At 36.6% G+C, this 15,880-nt stretch overlaps 1 protein-coding gene and 1 non-coding gene across 4 annotated transcripts; both read right to left on the reverse strand.

The window, feature by feature from the left end:
- LOC105794052 (ubiquitin carboxyl-terminal hydrolase 2) lies at positions 1–7,365 on the reverse strand. Of its 3 annotated transcripts, none has more exons than XR_001133718.2 (4): positions 7,198–7,365; positions 3,921–6,712; positions 1,123–1,477; positions 1–613 (listed from the first exon to the last, which is right to left on the reverse strand). XR_001133718.2 is itself a non-coding variant. In XM_012623037.2 (3 exons), exons 2-3 carry the CDS (start codon positions 6,701–6,703, stop codon positions 1,240–1,242), a joined length of 3,021 nt encoding a protein of 1,006 aa, XP_012478491.1. In that variant the 5' UTR covers positions 6,704–6,712; positions 7,198–7,365; the 3' UTR covers positions 923–1,239. The 3 variants fall into 3 exon arrangements, 1 of the variants encoding a protein (XP_012478491.1); XR_001133719.2 differs by lacking the exon at positions 1–613 and adding an exon at positions 3,659–3,734 and having other exon boundaries at positions 1,329–1,477; XM_012623037.2 differs by lacking the exon at positions 1–613 and having other exon boundaries at positions 923–1,477.
- A 6,558-nt stretch (positions 7,366–13,923) lies between these two features.
- LOC128040083 (small nucleolar RNA R71) lies at positions 13,924–14,030 on the reverse strand. The gene has a single exon (XR_008194743.1). It is a non-coding gene; the product is annotated as a small nucleolar RNA R71 (small nucleolar RNA).
- Between the last annotated feature and the right edge of the window lie 1,850 nt (positions 14,031–15,880).

A 15,880-nucleotide genomic window follows, 5' to 3' on the forward strand; every position in this document is an offset into this window, starting at 1 on the left:
TTGTAGAACCGATGAAGACATTAATCATGTGTTAATTTCTTGTCCTAAAACATGTCAATGGACTGTTGGAATGAATATCAATAGTCTTAACGTATCTCTTGTTGAATGCTTCAAGGTCCTTGCTGAACATCATCCTAGAGCTATCTTGAAGGATTTTAGTATGTTTTGTTGATGGGCGAGGAACAAGATAGTCTGGAAAATTCTGATGTACATGGTTCAATCATCATAAACTTTACCATAAGGCATTCAAGGGAGTAGCAGGATGCACAAGCTGTTAGCTCCCTGTATGGTGGCGCAAATAGCTGCGGACGAGATCATGACTATAACTCACCTGTGGGAGGAGGATGGTGCTTTTGGATTGATGCAACACTATTTGAAAGGGAGAAAAAATGGGGAACAAGAATGATTGTTTGAAACAATGAGGGTGCTTCTGCGAGGGCCCTTGCTTCATCATGCATTTCTATTCACCATGAGTTGTGGAAGGTGGGCGATCCAAAACTTTGAAAGCGAAGAGATGATCAATACTAATGCTCAAGAAGTTCCATTTGCAATCCGCTCAATGGAGGAAGATCGGTCCAAAATTGGTTGCATGATTTTCGAATGCAAGGATCTCCTACGTAAACGTGAGGGCATCAAAATCCAATAAAACCAGCGATCATAAGTTTGCTAAATATTGTCTCTTGATCATGTTAAGAACTTGATGTCAAACCACATGATCTTTAACATATTCATTACCAAATTCTGTTTTTTCACTATACTACTGTAAATAGTAAATTCAAGTTCGGAATCCAAATCCAACAATTTAGTTTAATACGAATAATATACGAACTTTGATTTTAAAGTAATTATGCGAATTCAAAAAATCAAACATCCGATGGGATGCCATCCTAAGTAAAAATATTAATGTGGAAAACAATCAATATAATAACTTTGACATGTAAAATCCTTAAAAGGTAACCTCAATCGTCCAGAAACGAAGTTTTCCAGCCAATAAGAACAATCAATTAAGAAAAAGAATACTGAAATATTTTCTCAAAATATAATTTCATGGTATACATCATAGAACTCGTTACATGTCAAAAATGGATATCAATATATGGTAAATTGTTGTTTTACACTCACCTCTTTCTTTAATGTATTTTCTGTCTCCGTTCACCAGGGTGCCGTGCGGACTTTAACCCTCCCACCCCCCCAGCTGTCACTAAGAATCAGAACATGTATCAGAACGAAATCCATCTCTCAAACTTTTTCATAGAATAAAATGTATGCCTCGCAGCGAAGAACTTCTTCGATTGATGCTTGGCGAACATGTTGATCACTCACATAATACCATTGAGATCCAACATGGTCGATACCGGTCGTCCCTTTCCTTTTCTCACCTCCTCTCACATATGCAATGTAGTGACCACCTCTCATTGTTCCCGAATGCTCCACAACCCCCACCAGACTGTAATTGCAATTATCTGCATCTTCACACCTGCAAATTTTAAACATGCTTGTAAATCACATAAATCAATGTTTTTCTTTCGTTTGTTCTTTCCAACATTTGTGTCCGCATAGCCTCATAGTTTAACAATCTGTTCACATCATTTCACAATATGCTATCAGAATTGACAAATTACAGCCAAAAGAATCAATTTAAGGATCATTATCAAGAGTTCAACGATATCGTGGTGCGCGAAAGACAGCCACATGTCTTATCAAAGAATACACCATTTCTTTCCCTCAAATGGCTTTGCTAGCAACTCTTTTTCCCTAAAATATCCATTGCTTGGGACTCATGTTCAATACATATTTGGACATGGATACAGAGGTACAACCCTCCAAATATCTGGAAATACTTTGAAAAAAATTAAGAGTATCATGTTTGACACAGCCATATTTGACACTGACCCCTCGAGTCCAAGCGACATAGAATTACAGACCTGTATATATATGCAATCAGCTGCAATGTACAAGCTACATCATGTAAAATCTCCAATAAAACTTGTTATATCATGAGCATTAAAAACAATCCCTGATTCGATAAAGATATTATGGCTTCTATATATTGTTTGAGCTACTGCTCTAAAAACAAGCTAATTTCAAAAGGATGCTTTCACAATCACCCGAATAAGCCTATGCAAATCTTCGAAGTTGGACTTGAATGTACAATTAGCTTAAAAAGATAGGATTATGAACGGCAGTTTTCGAAAGCAAAACATATTATGTAAAAATAGAGAGGTTGCTTGAAATTTTCCAACTCTTTGCATGGAAAGCAAAACAGTGATCAGCTATCATGTAGTAATTTAGCATTTGACAATGCTGCATGGACTCAAGGCTGAGTGTCTAATACAGGTATATATCAGATATAGATACGCTCAATCTGATAAAAGTTTTATCACATATTTGGAGAATCGTATCCACGCATCTATGTCCAAATACGTTTAGAATATGGGTATCAAGACATAGGTATTTTAAGGAAAAAGAAGAGTCAGAGCAACTTAAGCATCTGAAGCATGTAGCAAGTACTTCAACATTTGAATGCAAGTTTATTTGTCTAGAAACATGTAACAGCGTACACCCATGGTAGACTCTTTGGAAAAAAGAGGTGGATTGAAACAACAAAAATAGGTGACTAAGAGAGGCATACCCGGAAATAGACATCAAAAGGAGGGGGGGGGGGTTGTATAAATTATCTATATAGAAGATCATGTTATGAACAGATAGAAAACCAAACAAACATTTTTCACATGTTTCAGAATTTAAAATCAGCACATTTTGGAAATATCACCCTACTAGGATAGGTCTCCTGATTTCTTCTTTGGAACTTCATCTAAGAATAAAACCTATGGCCACTTTCAATATCTCTATGTGTTTAATAAGAGTTTAGATATCTCAGGCACTAGCATAATTAGCAGCTAAACCATTATGTCTCGAATTTACAATACAGGTGAATGTGCGATTATTGCAGATAATGTTCAATGGTAAACAGTTAGAGCATTAAAAGGAAAATACTAGAATTTAAAGCTTGTATATTGAAAGCATCTAGATATATTTGTCTATCTCAATTACAAAAGTCAACTTTCCATTTAGTACATTATAATAATCATACTAAGAAACCTTTTGTAAAACTTTGGGGAAGGCTTGAAAGCTAGATGCTGGCACATGCATGTTCGTTAGGTCTTACATTCCCAGCTAGGTAAAGATTTTTTTTTTTTTTTGGGAGGGTCCTTAGAGAGTTATACCCATGTCTGAATACATACTGAACACAAAGGTCAAATACGGGTACTTGAACAAAAAAAAGAGTCGAAACAGCATAGATGATAATAGTATGGGCTTGTGTTGGCATTCTTACAACATTAACTAACCTAACTAATTGAAGTGATAAATAGCCAACCTTTCACTTTCAAAAGCTGATAAGTGAATTAAGTTACAGCGGCCATTCAATAAAAATCTTAAGAGATGTGAGAGGAACAGAAATAATCTTTTTCTAGCAAAAAGTCACATTACTTTAATGAAATAAATCATCCCATTCAGGTAACAAAGTCAAAATAGGGCAATGTTTATCCTTTTCTTGGTCAAACTATCCTATTCTATCATCTGAACTCGCTCTTTTAACCTACTTCTGGTTTAATTCCTAAGATGTTATTAAAATTGTGTTCTGTAGAGATCTTACATTGTATTTTAAATTCTGTAGAAGTGTCTCAGCATCTTAAACGTCAGAAACAGTTCATCATTCCTATACGGGGCAGCTTCATGTAATTTCCAGAAAATCATGTATCACAAACAGGAAACATATTGATCAAGTGAACAAGAGCATGGTGATTTAATGTGAATACTACCAACTACCCACATATCTATACGGAATGTGGTGAGCTAATAAAAGACATCGCTAAAATATTAGAATAAGCAAAAGCTCGACATATGGTGAAAGGTACCTGGGATCCAGATATGGTCTAAGATCAATTGTCTCTCTGAAATTGACATGACCATTCAATTTACTCAAGCGACCACGAGCATCTTGACAAAACCTCTTCAAATGAATAGTCAGAACAGGCGGTGCCTTGTTTATGAGGACCCTCTTTGTAGCATTTCTCTTAACCTTCAAATTTTCGGAGTCTAACTCTTCATCATCACTTACGCCTGATTGACAGTTTTCAGTCATATGTGAATTACTCTGACGAAAGGTCTCATTACCACTATGATTTTCAACATTGCAAGAATCAATAGTTCGGGTACCCCCACATTTTTCTTGAGCATAACATTTAGAGGAAACTGAAGAATTTGATTTCAACGGACTTGCATCTTCTAATTCAACAGAATCTAGCTCACTTGTTTGACCATTTTCAACTTTTACACCATTTTGATTCTTGTTATGAAAAACCGAGCTATCACCGGAACTACTGATATCGCCATTACTAATGGTTCTAACTCCATTAGGGCATTGGTGTTCCATATCTAAACTTCGGGTCTCACTTCCATTGAGTAAATCCTTTCCCATTTTAGTCTGCTTCTTCTTTGCTTTCAACTTCTGATGTCGCAAAATTTTCGCACAATTCTCACAATTCCAAGCATTATCATCCGAAAGAAGCTCCGGCTTTATGAAGTGAGACAAACAACTTTCCACGGATACTGGAGAATTACTGTCATCAACCTCATCAGGATCAGAATCACTAATACTCCCAGCCATAAAACCAGTTTCAGCAACTTCATTTGCCAAAGATGGTCCAATGATGGGCCCTTCAGCAATTTCAGGCTCATTAAACATGTCACCAAAGCCATCAAACTCCACTTCCTCTTGTCCAAGACCCGCATTTGATGAAGAGGCCTCATTTTCTCTCACACTCAAAGTACCTGGAATATCTTCTTTATATGGAAGCAAAAGAACCACAGAATCTTGAACCAGCAATGGAAGATCCTCTTCTTGAAGGTTCCCGGAAGAATCTTCAGTTTTTTTATTGGTTTCCCCCTCGAGTACGGAAACCTCACAACTTTCTGCTAAAGCTTCATTTGGAACTAGTTCCTTTTCCTCGGAATCTTGAAGGGAAGTATTGTTATTTTGAGAAATCAAGTCACTCTCATCAGCTACTATTTCCTGTTGCAGGTAATCCATCCAAGAAAAATCATCTGCACCAGTATCATTTTCCGGGAGTGTATTCTCTGTTGTGAGGTAATCCAACCAAGCAAAATCATCTGTCCCAGCTGAATTTTCCTTCACTGTACTCTCCACAACTTGTTCTTTCTGAGACTCCACAACATCAAAGAGATTCCTTGAAGCAGAACTGCTTTCATCTGCCTTGGTGCTTGGGCCAGCAGCATGTGAGAGTGAAGAATCACCAGAAGATGCCACCTTGGGTTCCATTTGGGGCACAGCTATATGCCCTGGGCCTGAAGATTCACTGTTAGGTACAGGAGCCGTAACAACTTTAGCTGGCGCCTGATCTACATCTTTGTTAACTTTTCCTCTATTCCTGCCAACTTTTTTCGGTGGCAGCTTTGTTTTCTTTGCTCGAGAGACTGGTTGAGCCTTTTTAGAAGGGGTTTTCTTAGTTGGCACTGAAAGTGAGAGATCTAGAAATGGTTCATACACTGTTGACGAGTGCCCACACTCCTCACAACAGAGAGTACTCGAAATTTGACCCCCAAATACAGCATCCACAAAAGTAAGATCCTGACTTGCCGTAACTGCATCACTTTTAGAAGCATTAATGTGTTTTTTTAGAGCCAACTCCTCTGTATAAAGCCCATCAAGTAAGCAGCGAAGCAATTCATGACTGTCGTGTTGCTGATAGCCTCTAAACTGGGGAGCCTTAGAACAAAGGGATGCAAAAAATGGCTTTGGATTGATAGCATTTTTCAAGCCCATCTCAGGTCTTATTTCAGCAAAAAGCTTTTTCATAGAAATTGTTAACTGCCCCATGGACACATCCAGATTCGAGAAGTAGTCCCTTAGCCTATTCAGAGCCAGAAGATTCTGCATTACTGAATTAAAGAAGCACGTATTACCGAGATTAACCAAACCTCGAACCACATAACCATTTTTTCCATCCAAAAAATTCGATATAGTTCCTTCTGATTTGATATCACAAATAACACTGCCGCTTCCTGACAAAACATCCTCAACATCATTTGTGGATGATTCAGATGATCGTTCCTTAATCAATTTTACAACCTCATATAAAACATCTTTGCTTTCACTGTTCTCTTCCATTTTCTCAACTGGAATGAATATGTTGCAAGAGAAGCACCACCTCAATTGAGGATTATCCCATTGAACCACCAAGTGGTGACGGGTTTGTCTAAGATGTCGAACAGCATGTGAGGTAGAAGCTGTTGGCAAACCAACTCCAGCGCATACATAATGTCCACACTCCAAACAAACCCAAATGGCTTTCGATTCAGATTTCGACTCAACCGAAGCACTTCCCTTCTTCTTCCCATGTTTACTCTTTCCCTTACCTCCTCTCCTATCATTTCTGCCTTCCCTACAATCTTCACACCTTATGGGGTCTGATGACCTAAGTTTAGTCAACAATTTATCTATGTTGATGCCTTTATCAAAATGCAGGCACTTTTTCCTCTCTTTTACGGCTTTAACTTCATCGTCAACATCATCAATACCGGCAGTTTTCTCCTGAGGTATAGCTTTTGGAGATTGAGCTGCCACAACCTTTTTCTCCTTCGGAGGTACTCGACGATTCTTTTTAACTCTTTTCCCCATTATTAGTTCCTAAAAACAACAAATCCAAAAACCCATTAATACCTTAAACCCAGAATCATAGAAGCAATCAAATAATAAAAAATGGAAAAAATTTCCAAACGTCTTAACTCTTTTCTCCATCATTAGTTCCTAAAAAACAACTCTAAATAACCATTAACTACTAAACCCTAATCACAAAAGCAATCAAATAAGGAAAAAAGTGAAGGAAAACGATCCAAATATGTACTTTCATAAACATATACGATGAGGATTAGAATCTACGAAACATACCCAAAATAACTATCAAGTAAGAACAAGCAGAGATTGAAACAAGAAAAGAAACAATAATGAATGTGAATTTAGAAGATGACCAGATTATGATTCGGATTGATGAATGCAAAAACAAGCTTCCAAACTAGTGTTAAGAACAAAGCAGGTGAATCAAAGAAACCCGATAAAAAAATGTGCTTAAACTTAGAAAAATCAAGGAACGAAAAACAAAAAGTAAATTTTACCTTGAAATCCGGTGGAAGAGGACCGCTTTAGAGAAATCAGGAAAGCAGGGGTTTGATTACATGGAAAAGGATTAGGGTTTTCTTTGGAGATTTAGGATCTAAAGCAACGAAAGAACAAGTGAGGGTTTTGGTGGCACAGCTTCGGCTCCAAGTTTACTCTTTTTTTCTAGTTTCTCTTTTATCTCAAATCATAAGATTAGAGAAAGAGACAATGAAAGGTGAAAAACAAATTAACTGCGGTAACTTTATAAGAAAATAAATAACAAAAAAGATTGTTTATAAAGGTAATGTTTTATCTATAACCCTTGATAATGCGTGGGGCCGGGTTTGGACTGGGTCGATACAAAATTTTAAACTCGTTTTTTAGGTTCGGTTTGAAAATTGGATCTAAAATACTGTCCAAGACCAATCCAAATTGAAAATGCTAAATTCGAGCTCGATCTACCCGTATTAAAATTTAAAAACTATAATACATCAAATACACTAACAACATTAAAATAAATATATTTAAAATAGTAGCAAAATTAATAATAAAACAAGAGTTATATAATATTCAAACAATAACAACAAAACAATAACAATATAATAGCGAAATAGTAGCAAAACAACATAAAAAAAAAGTTTAGGCTGATTTGTATCGAGTTGGGCCCAAGCCAAAAAAATCTTATCCAAGGTCGTGCCCGTTTCCAAACTCGTTTTTTGAGCCTATGTTTTTGCTCAAGCCCTTCTATTTTTCAAGCGGGCCTTTCGGCCTGGGCAGGTTTCTGACTCATGATCAAGTCTAATATATACTTACTTATATTTATAATATATATCTATAATCTTTCGGCTAATTTTTGCATATATGCTGGAAAAAAAAAACTTATTTGAGAAACTATGTTGTTTTTATTTAATTTACCAATCTATATTGTTTTTGGAGAGAGAAAGGAAAATGCATCTTACATGGTGCGTTTTCACTGCCACATCAGTGAAAACGTGCCCTATAGGACGCGTTTTCCCCTCAACGGTACTATTCCAGCGGTAACTTTTCCAACTGCAACAAGATGTCCAACAACTATAATTTTTCCTATATAAACCCCTCCAAACTTTATTCTTTTCAACTCAATACTCAATCCTCAATCCTAAATCTTCAATCTTCAATTTTTAATCATCAATTCTCAATTCTCAATCCTCAATCCTCAATCCTCAATCCTCAATCCTCAATTCTCAATTCTGAAATTTATCTCGATTCTTAATTCTCAATTATTTTTTTAAAATAAGTCTCTGGATCTTTTTTTTATTCTTTATAATTTCTAAAATGGCAAATTAGCTTATTCGTTTGGATGACAAGCATATATTCGACGTTCAATTACAAATGGTAAGAAAATATTATATTATTTAATTTTAAATAGTTAAGTATTATGCTGTCGACATCATTAATTTTTTATGTTTATATACATAAGGCAAAGATCAGATTTTGGAGATGTCCATAAACAATTTAAGCGAAAGTGCATCGGATGTCATTTATGGACACTTGCGAATTGCAGGATTTCTATATGCGACTCGCATGCTTGGGGGACTAAATTGGACCCCCCACTTATTAGTGCTTTGGTCGAAAGATAGAGACCGGTGACACACATATTTCATATTCCTTGCAGTGAGTGTACAATTACACTCAAGGATATTAGTTTACAACTCGGTCTATCAGTCGATGGGGAAGTCATTATGGGGCCAATGGCGAGTATCGATTGGAGTGCAACATGCGAGCAACTAATAGGAAAGGTGCCAAACAAGTTTAAGGGTATCCGGATCGAGATGGGATGGTTGGAGGACAACTTCTAAAATATCGAGGCTTCCGTGAGTGACATTGAAAAAGAACAATTCACATGTGCATTCATCTTGAGGTTGATCAAGGGTCTACTTATGCCAGATAAATCTCGAAATCTGGTACATTTAATGTGGCTACTACTATTCAGAGGCAATTTGATAGGGGGTTGCGCGCGGACCAAGATCGAGTTGCCAAGTCACGGAAAACTCCTATGCAAACGCTAGACGCTCGGATCTGAAATGAAACACCCAAAACAAGAAAGAATCAGCCAAGAATCGAAACACTTATTAATAGCGTTGATTGGAAACAAAGAAACAAAATTTAGTTTCAAGAAAAAACTCCTCCAAGCCAAATCTACAAAGAAGAACACAAAACAGAGAAATAAACTCAAAACCCAGCAAACCGAATTGAATCAGAATTAGGAGGCTTGGGCGACAAGATCTATTGAAGAGTATGACTAATGGACGTTTCTTTAATGCCAAGAATGGTGCCGAATAGATTCTTGAAGGTTAGAATGGCTGAAAAACGCAACAAGAGAAATTAAATCAAGTTAATCAACCAATCGGCATAAACAGAAACAACTAAAGAAGAAAGAACAACAAAAAAGATGAATAAAGTCCTAAAAAGCCTTGAAATCAAGAAAGATTTCACAACTCCCTTCAAACGGCTCTAATATCCCCTCCAATGTAGAACAACGGCAAGAAGAAGACTGAAGATGGCTCCCACAATCAAAAAGATTGTTAAAACTACTTCTAAAAAAACTCAAGAGAGAATTCTTGGAGAAAACTCAAAGAGAATTTTTCACTCAATAAAAAATCTGATTTCAATGTGTTGTGTCTATGGGTGGCCGGTCAAGCCTTACATATATAGGCCTACTACTAGTTTCCTAACCCTATTAGGAAAACTAAGAAAAAACCTAATTGTTTGACTTTTAAAAGAAAATTCGGCCAAGGCCTTTAAATGGGCCTCTTAGAATGAATGTTTAGATAGAATTTAATTCATAAAGTCTAAAAATTAAACTAAGTATTTAAAGAATTAAAACTTAACAAATTGGGCCACTTTGACAATTTGGCCTGATTTTCAACTAAGTCTAGTTTGAACTTCTTGATTGGGCTTAGAACATCTTATTGGACCGTGCCTTCAAGAACTTGGGTTTGTGATACGTTCTCTCCCGAAATTGGTTCGTTGATGCTCGTAACTGAGATCCAATGCGCCTTAGCTGTAAGATTCGGTTTCTTGGACCAAGATTTCCAAGATTTGAAATCTTGATTTTCTTGATTCTTGAAATCGCTCAAAACAGCAAAATTGGACCAAGATTCGGTTTCTTGATTTTCTTGAAAACAAGAAAATGAATCTTGATTTTCTTTTCCTTTGTATCTGTGACTAAGGCCTTGCTAATGAAGTCTTGAATGATTCCATTTAGTTTCATACGCATTTGCCTGGCCTTTGACCTCGTTATTGGGCCTTGTGGTAATTTGAGCCCATCACGTCCTTGAGCTTGAATTGGGCCTTTGTGACTCGTATCACAATTCTAAGGGGGGCTGGCATGGGCCCCGACCCCTCCTAAAATGAAAAATTATAATTTAGGCCCTCTAAATTTTTTCAAAATTTTAAATTAGTAAAGGTAAAATTACACTTTGACCCCCTAAAATTATAAAAATTCGATTTAATCCTTTAAAAATTATAAAGATATAGACTATAAAAAATTAAAATTTCATTCGGGCCCCCTAAAAAATTGTTCTGGCTTTGCCCCTGCTACTATTAGCCAACTTGAAAGAAGTGAGATAACTTAATTAGGGATCAGCGGTGCTGGCGACATTGTACCAAGAAATGCGTCAGTATCAAAAGCAGAAATAGCCAAAATCAGTAGTTGCGTGCTCCTTCTTCAATCGTGGGCATGATATCGACTACCATTTTTACGCCCCCAAGTGGATCTCCCTTATGAATTTCCACTTGTAATATGGTAAATTCATTTGATAATATCATTATCGTTTTAATTTTTAATTGTTGTTATTTTGAAATAACATATTATTTGATTAGGTAAAACAATATGGCGAGACATATAGGTATACTAACCAAACTTCAGGATATCCGGCTATCTTTAGACACATAGGTATATGAGGCAAGTGCTAAAATTTATAAATTTGTACTGCAGTTTATATAAATGCCATATGCGGATTCGAGAATTCAAGAATGTGTCTCGGCCGAATTTTTGGTCAATCGCAACATTTGGCAAGTCAAAGTGCCATTGATCGTTTTTGCAACAATCGAGATACATGAATCCAACCAAGTGATGCGACAGTTCGGGTGTACGCAATGTATTCTGCCACCACCCTAGGAGCTCGATGACCTACACAAGATCGACTTGCAGGGGAGACTCAGGGAACATTAACCAACATTCCACAAGAAGTATATCAAGATGTGGCAGCGTAGGTACGATTACTTGCCAATGCGTGAACCATTTCTTATGCCGAATTTGGTGACATCTCTGGATTACATGGATTAGTTCAGGCATAACAGCAAGTCGTATCTACTGTTGACTGTAGAAATAAGTAGGAAACATCACCGTAATAGGCCTAGACGAGGGCCCATTAATCCTAGGTTGGTAGAACATGCTAAGGGGGATCAATATCTGCTCCAGGTCCACACGAGGACCCGATTGTCGTGCAACCTACCGGTCAGTATGGTTCATCTATTTTTTCTGCTAACCCACTTTATTATACACAAGTACCACATCATGCACCATTAGTCACTGTATCACCACCTTCCAGGTGTATATTTCACACAATTGTCACCCATAGCACCATATTACACGTCGATGCTTATCTGCTGCAATTTTTTGTAGTAGATTAAACTATTTTTTGTGCTTAATGAGCTCGTAAGAAAGAGATTTAGTTATATTTTGTTTAGTTTTCGATTTTAGTATATAGATAATAAAAAAAGCAATTTCAGTAATTTATATGACCTTGGGGGCCAAAGTAGGACTAAAGATAAACTAACATATTCGGTGAGTGTGTAAGACACCATTCGGGGACACAAAGACAGTGGATTGTCTGCGATGTTGCAACAAAGAGCTTCAATGTCGCAACATAGTGAAAAAGTACCCAAAAAGAGCAGTCTGCCTTCGATGTCGCAACATAAACAGAAGGTGTCGCAACACCGACATGACGTGGGAAATTAATGAGCCAAGGGTGTTTTTGTCTGCACAACAAACTATAATGTGAAATCGTCAGCCGAATTAGGTTAAGAATCAGCTGCCAACCATAGGCCTATAAATAGCATTGCTCGAAACACTTTATGGACAACTTTTTAGTTAGTTTTAATTTTACTTTTCGTTGTATTTAGATTTTCTCTTAGTTTTCTATTTCGTTCTTTATATGGATCAAATTGTAGATTGCCATTACTCTTCAACGGATTATTGTTCGCGCATTTATAATTATATCAGGATTTTTCTTATCTCTGTTGTTTATTTATTTACAATGTTTATCTTTTCTATTGATTACTTTGCATGTGTTAAATTCATGAGGAACTAATCTAGTAAAGGAGATTAACGAGTGGATGTGGGATTAATTAACCTCTTAGTAGGGTTTCTTAGTGAATCAGCTGGTTGGGATAGGAATATCTTAAAACCCTAGGCTTGATGACCTTAAGAAGTCATCTAGGCGGGAATGAACCCGAAATCGGTATTGCATATCTGTGAAAACCTTACCCTAATCCTGCCTGGACTATGACATTGAGAGATAAGTAGTTCTTACCAATTCATTAGGTTAGTGGAAGGCCAAGAGGCCCTGCTAGGTTAATGACTAATTGATTGAATAGAACCCAAAATAGGAGTTAATTATGAACACTGAAGAGAGTTAGTCTTCTATTGTTAAATCTGATAAAATCTGCAATTTGTCTCCACAATAGCTTTTTATTATTTTTATAAAACATATTTTATCATCACCTTAGGATTTATTGTAATATAATTTAATTAAATTACTAGCTAGACCCATTAACGTAGGAATTAATATTAGTTTAGTCTTGCCTCCTTTGAGTACGATCCTCAGAGTACTTGCATACTTCGTTGTAAAACTCTATTACATCCTGACTCGCATACTTGCTAACATCACTTTCATTCAAATCCTTAGTAGTAGTATTCTCACTTCCAACGTTGATACGTCGGGAGGCGGTCAAGTTGTTGATGCCATTTCCAAGGAGGCAACGCCACTGAATTGATTTTAATTTTTGCGCTTAATAGTATAGTTAGGAAAATTTAAAGTTATAGATACAATTTGTATTTTCTTTTTCTTTTTATTCATTTAATTTACTAAATTTTTCTTTTACTTTGTAGATTTCAATGTATGACTCAGAGTAGAGGCACACCTATAGAGCCAACCACTGATCTAAAAAGACTAACACGTAAAAAATCGTCGACAACAGCAACAATAGTAGATGCAAAATAACCCGTCTACTGGAGTTAACCCACCACGAGATAACCTACTCTTTCACAATCTTAACTTACCAGATCTACCACTACCATTACCAATAAGCCACCAATGGCTTGAGAGGAATGAACTATTAGAGATTATGCACTACTGAATCTTAACGTAGTACAAGGTACTATCATGAGGCCAGCTATCACAACCAATAATTTAGAAATAAAGTCGGCCATGATCCAGATGATTCAAAATAATCTGCAGTACAAAAGAACTATGATGAAGGACCTGAACCAGCATTTAAAATGATTTCTCCAACTTTGTGATACTTTTAAATTTAATAGGGTCACCAATTACACAATTCGTCTTCGGTTGTTCCCCTTCTCATTAATAGATAATGTTTTATCTTGGTTAGATTCACAAGCACCAAGATCTATCACGACATGGAACAAACTTGCAACAAAATTCTGGTACAAGTTCTTTCCTATCAGCAAGACAATCCAACTGAGAAGAGAGATCGCAACATTTAAACAGATGGAAGGAGGAAGTTTTCACGAAGCTTGAGAGTGATTTAAGTTGCTGGTGCAAAGATGCCCTCACCATGGTATACTTAAATGGATGTGGTTTCAAATGTTCTACAATGGGCTGGATGCGCATTCTAGGTTAGGACTTGATGGAGCGGCAACAGGAGCCTTGATGAATCATACATATGAAGATGCCTATCAATTGATAGAGAACATGGTCATGAATTCTTACCAATGGACTAACGAGAGATTCACCTGCGGTCTGAAACCATCCACGGCTAAAGCTGTCCAAGAGGAAGACAAATACCAACAAATATTTGACAAGCTTAACCGATTTAAGTCGACATCCAATAGGCCCATGATGCACGAAACATCTAGAACAATCGGTCAGTATCCTGAGAATTCAGTCGATGAAATAAATTACATTGGGAATAGGGGTGAAAATCCCTATTCAAACACTTACAATCCCTATTGGAGAGATCATCCAAATCTTAAATGGGGCAGCAATCAAGGAGGAGGTAATAATTTCAATCAGAATAGACAAAATATTATTTATCAACCTTATTATTTGTAGGAAACTCAAGAAATGGCCAACCCCAATGACCATACTATATGTGGTCAAAGGCTGAATAGGATTGAGGAAGAGATGCAGTCAATTTGGATAGAGGTAAGACAAGTGCAGTCTAAATGCACTTAAATGTGAACCACATTGACTAAGCTTGAAAACCAGATGATCCAATTGATGAGCATGATAAGAGACATCAAAAGGTAAATTGACACAAGCATCCCGAGTAATACTGAAAATAACCCTCATAAAGAAAGGAAGGAGTAAGTGAAGACAGTAGTGCTCCATTCTGGTAAACTACTAAGTAGCTTGAATAACCCTACTCAAGAGGAAGATAAAGAAGATGTCGATGATCCTCAGCAAGCAACCTTTCAAAAAGATAATACTGAAATAGAGCTAGAGACGATAGTTGAGTCGTTAATTGAGTCGAAAGATAAGTAGAACCTAGAACCTGTCCTCACAAAGATACCATTCCCCTCACAGTTAGATGATAAATGCAAAAGGGATGAAATGGAGTTTGTAAGTTTTTTAAACTTACTTAAATCGCCTAATGTTAATTTGCCTCTCATCGAATTAGTAGAAAAAATTCCTAAATAAGTAAAGTACCTAAAGGAAATAATAGCTAGGTGTAGAAAAATTAAATAGGGAGATCAAATTAACCTAGACAAATCTTGTAGTACAATCAACATTAAACAGATACCCCAAATTTAAAATACCTGAAGAGTTTCACAATACCAATAGAGGTAGGGAACATACACTTTAGCAAGGCCCTATGTAACCTAAGAGCCAATATCAACCTAATGCCCTTATCAATATGTAAGAAACTTGGGCTATGGGAGCACAAAAATACCCATATCACACTACAGTTAGCTGATAGATATTCTGTACAATTGAAAGGGGTGCTCAAAGATCTAGTTGGTTAAGGTGTACAATTTCATCATCCTGGTAGATTTTGTAATTTTAGATTTTGAAGAAGACCATGAGATCCATATTCTGTTAAAGAGACCCTTATTAGCTATATTCTATTAAAGAGACCCATATGACACGAAACCTCTGTGTCGCGACATTGCTGCAAAAAATTACAGGGTTAACACGACTTTCTATGCAACTCGCTAATTTGCCACAATTATTGTGGCGTATCAAGGACTTTCTGGCACTTAACGAGCCTATTTTCTAGTGTTTTTATATGTTTTTATTTCATTTTTAGTTTTTATTTGCTTAGGTTAATTTATGTAAAATAAGCGTTTTTACACAATTTTTAGTGTTTTGAGGACTTGTAAGGCCAACTCGGGCCTTGGGTATGACTAATGGGTTATTTGAGTGTGTAAGACATCAATTTGGGCTTAAGTATGCAAGGAACAACGGTCGT

The sequence above is a fragment of the Gossypium raimondii genome, chromosome 3 (assembly GCF_025698545.1).
Source record: "Gossypium raimondii isolate GPD5lz chromosome 3, ASM2569854v1, whole genome shotgun sequence".
NCBI classification, from domain to species: domain Eukaryota; kingdom Viridiplantae; phylum Streptophyta; class Magnoliopsida; order Malvales; family Malvaceae; genus Gossypium; species Gossypium raimondii.

Excerpts from the sequence above, each read along its gene's own strand:
- LOC105794052 (XM_012623037.2), bottom strand. The coding sequence starts at position 6,703 with ATGGGGAAAAGAGTTAAAAAGAATCGTCGAGTACCTCCGAAGGAGAAA. Across the intron at positions 1,478-3,920 it reads AGACCATATCTGGATCCCAG|GTGTGAAGATGCAGATAATT; the intron begins GTACCTTTCACC and ends TAAAATTTGCAG.